Source organism: Chrysochloris asiatica, unplaced genomic scaffold (genome assembly GCF_000296735.1).
Source record: "Chrysochloris asiatica unplaced genomic scaffold, ChrAsi1.0 scaffold00397, whole genome shotgun sequence".
NCBI classification, from domain to species: domain Eukaryota; kingdom Metazoa; phylum Chordata; class Mammalia; order Afrosoricida; family Chrysochloridae; genus Chrysochloris; species Chrysochloris asiatica.
Genome location: NW_006408915.1, coordinates 1,078,274 through 1,081,767, shown reverse-complemented (window position 1 = coordinate 1,081,767; position 3,494 = coordinate 1,078,274). Strand labels below are relative to the sequence as shown.

The 3,494-nt window shown below is 48.5% G+C and overlaps 1 protein-coding gene across 1 annotated transcript in view; it reads right to left on the bottom strand.

Moving 5' to 3' along the window:
- Positions 1–953, bottom strand: part of LOC102829559 (inositol monophosphatase 3-like) — a 38,387-nt gene extending 37,434 nt beyond the window's left edge. Inside the window, exon 1 of the mRNA XM_006876628.1 lies at positions 564–953. Within this exon, the coding sequence (XP_006876690.1) occupies positions 564–953 (390 nt within the window). The remainder of the gene's footprint in view (positions 1–563) is intronic.
- Positions 954–3,494: the final 2,541 nt, after the last annotated feature.

Here is a 3,494-nt window from a genome sequence, read left to right as displayed (position 1 = left end):
TTCCCCTTTACCTCCACATCTCAGAATAAACCGTTCCCAAGCAGTTAAAAAACACGCCTTAATCCTGGGCTTTCACAATCGAGTTGGGATAAAGGTGCTGCATAAAGTACCAGAAAATACGAGCATAATTCCAAACACTTCCACGAAGGGTCCCATTAAGTATACAGCTAAGTGACTCATGAGTAGCCCCCAAATGCCCTGTTTAGCCACAGCTCTCCAGAAAGACTTGGCCACTTTGGTTCTTACGACCTTTCCAGAAATGAAATCATGGAAGGTTAGAGGACAGGCCTAAGGGGGTGGGGGTCCTACTCCAACCTCCATTTTACAAAAGAGGCTAAGACAGGAGGTAAAGTTGATTTTCTCAGTCAGTTGGTATTAAAGCCCACTCTGGAACACAGGGCTCCGGACAGCCAACGTCATTTAGCTTTTCCACTGCCTGTATGTCCTAACTTCAGGGTCGGAAATGCCTAGTCTGCAAAACCGTGGACCCACATCGCGGAGCTGCTGCCAGGAGTGAAGCGCGGACGGAGTCACGTTCGCAGGCTCGGCTCGCCGGCACCCACCTGCACGCTGGGGAAGGCAGTCTTGAGTAGGTAGAACATCTTGCGGTTGGACAGCACATCGCCGTTGGTCATCTTCTCGTCGGCTCCCTCCCGCGTCTTCCCCTTGGATTTCTCCTGAAGGGTGTTGCTCTCGCGGACGCGCCTCACCTCGTCGCCACCGCGGACCGCGGCCAGGACAGACACAGCCAACAGCTCGCGCAGGTCCACCGTGCCCCCCTCGGCCGCGGGCGCCGGCCCTGCCGCGCTGCTGCTGCCCGGCTCGCCGCCCAGGCCGAAGAGGCTGAAGCGGCCAGCCAGGAAGCCTGAGTAGAGGTGGTAGAGCACGCCGAGCCCCAGCAGGCAGAACACGGCCACCCCAAGCGGGGACAGGCGGATGCCCATGGGAGCCATAGCGCCGCAGCCAGCGTTCGGGCAACCGCCCTCACAGGCCTCCTCGGCCAGGAGCCGCGAGGACTACACTGGCGACCGTTCTCTAGCGCCCACGCGCCCCATGGCTCTCTCAAAGGAAAGGCCGAGCCTGGCAGCGATACTCCTCGCCGCCAATCCACGTCATAGACTCGCCGATCGGCCGGCAGGTCGGACGTCCACGTTAGCCAACGGCGGCGAGGTGAAAGGGGAGCGTGGGTGTGTATCCGGGTTACGCTCGGGGCGGAGCCAGGTTCGCGGGGTGGGGCGGAGCGAGACATGCCCCTCCCCTAGGGGCGTGGCGATAACTTCCGCGTGGAGACGTCATGAAACTACCATCATCGTTTTTCTAGAGAAATTGGACCACGCTAGTTGCTTGTGTCTGGGTCAAGGTGACATTTGGGTTTCCCTGGCATAGTTGCTTTCCATGCAAGAAAGCATACTGAATGGCTCTCAATATTCAAATTAAATCTCCCTTTGAGTGTGACACTCTGTGGCTGAAGTAAAGCCCCAGTGAACTTGTCATTCCTTACTCTCTAATTATTGTTGTTGTTGTTAAGTGCTATCAGTCTGTTCCGACCCATAGCGACCCTAAACATGGTATCCGAGGCTGTAATTCTTTATGGGAGCAGAAAGCCTCATCTTTCCCCAGTGGAACAGCTAGTAGTTTTACTGCTGACCTTGTGGTTTGCAGCCCAATTCGTAACCATTACACTACCAGAGCTCCTTTCTAATTATTGAGGCATGCAGATAAACAGTAAACAGATTTAAAGGACAGATTTATGAGCACTTTTCTCCTTTGCGTGTACAAGCAGAAGCTATCGCTTTAAATTGCCTTAAATTGTCTGCACTGTTTCTTTCCAGGTGGGTCAGGAGTTAGGCAGTGAGGAAGAATTTTACTTGGTTCTTTGTTTTGTTGGCATCCCTGGTCGTGATACGAACATACATACGTATACCAGTATGTACCAGAGAACTTCAAAAAAGTTCGCGTAAAAATTAAAAGGCAATGGAAGTTTTCCACGAATTTTTTTCCTTATTGCTTCCACTTATCAGAATAAATCATCCAACAAGCAGCTGAAAAGCATGACTTAATTCTGAGCTTTCATAATGAAAGAAATACACCTGGCAACTCTCACTTCAAGGAAAACATGGCCCCTGCCTACCTTCTAAAATAAAAGGTGATATTGGATGGGGTGAGGTGAGGAGAAATTGCGTGAGAGAGTCCGCACTTGATACACTGGTTGTCCTGACATGGTCTGCCAAGGTAGAAAATGCAGTCCTTGAGTCCCATAATTCTTTCTATCAAGTTGATGCTGACTCATTGCGAACTATGTTGTTAAGTTGCTATGTTAAGTGTCACTGAGTCGGTTCTGACCCATAGTGACGCTGTATAGGGTTTCCAAGGAGAAGCTGGTGAGCCTGAACCACCGACCTAGCAGTTCACACCAACTTTGCAGTCCAGCGCATTAACTCACAGCACAACACCAGGACTCCATAGCGACCTATAAGACAGTCTATAATATCTATCTGCCATCTTTCTCCCTTTGAGAGGCTGGGAAGTTTGAACACACCCCCCATCCCCACCCCCCCACACACTATAACAAAAAAAAAAATCCCCGAGTCCTGAGGGTGACTTTTGAGTTAATATCAGGTGACCAGTTGTTTTTAGGTACCATTGAGTCAGTACTGACTCATAGGGATCTTATGCATTACAGAAGGAGACACTGTAGGGTACTGCACCAAACACAGCCATTGCTACTCTTGAACCCATTGCTACTGCTACTGTGCCAATCCATCTTGTTGGGGGGTTGAAAGGGTTTGGGGTGAGTGGGGAGGGGGGTGTCTGCCTCCTTTTCACCAACCCTTGACTTTACCAAGCATGATGTCCTTTTCTAGGGACTGGTTCCTCCTGATAATATATCTGAAGTTTGACAGACAAATTATGGTCATACTGGCTTCTAAGGAGCATTCTGGCTGTACTTTTTCCAACACATATTTGCTTGTAGCCATCTCATTTTGTAACCATCTCTTCCTCTTTTTCATTGACCCTTGGCTTTACCAAGCATCATGTCCTCCTCCAGGCATTGGTCCTTCCTGACAACATGTCCAAAGTACAAGAGACATAGTCTCTCCATCCTCACTTCTAAGGAGTATTCTAGTTGTACATCTTCCAAAACAGATTTATTTATTCTTCTGACAGTCCATGGTGTGGTGCCATTATGATATTTATATAAAATCAGTTTGAAATTCTTAAAAGATTGCCTAGATTAATGCTTATGGCCAAGAGGCATTGCTTTTAAGTGGACTTTAATCTTAACTTGCCTGAAAAAATGCAATTACACAGAATGGACTGTGAACATCCATTGCTAAATAAGATTTCATTTTATTTGGACTCAAAATCAACACTCATGAAAGCAGCAGTCAAGAAATCAAATGACATATTGCATTAGGCAAATCTGCTGCACAAGACTTCTTTAAAAGTGTTCAAGAGCGAAGATATAAGTTTGGGGACTAAAGTGCATCTTA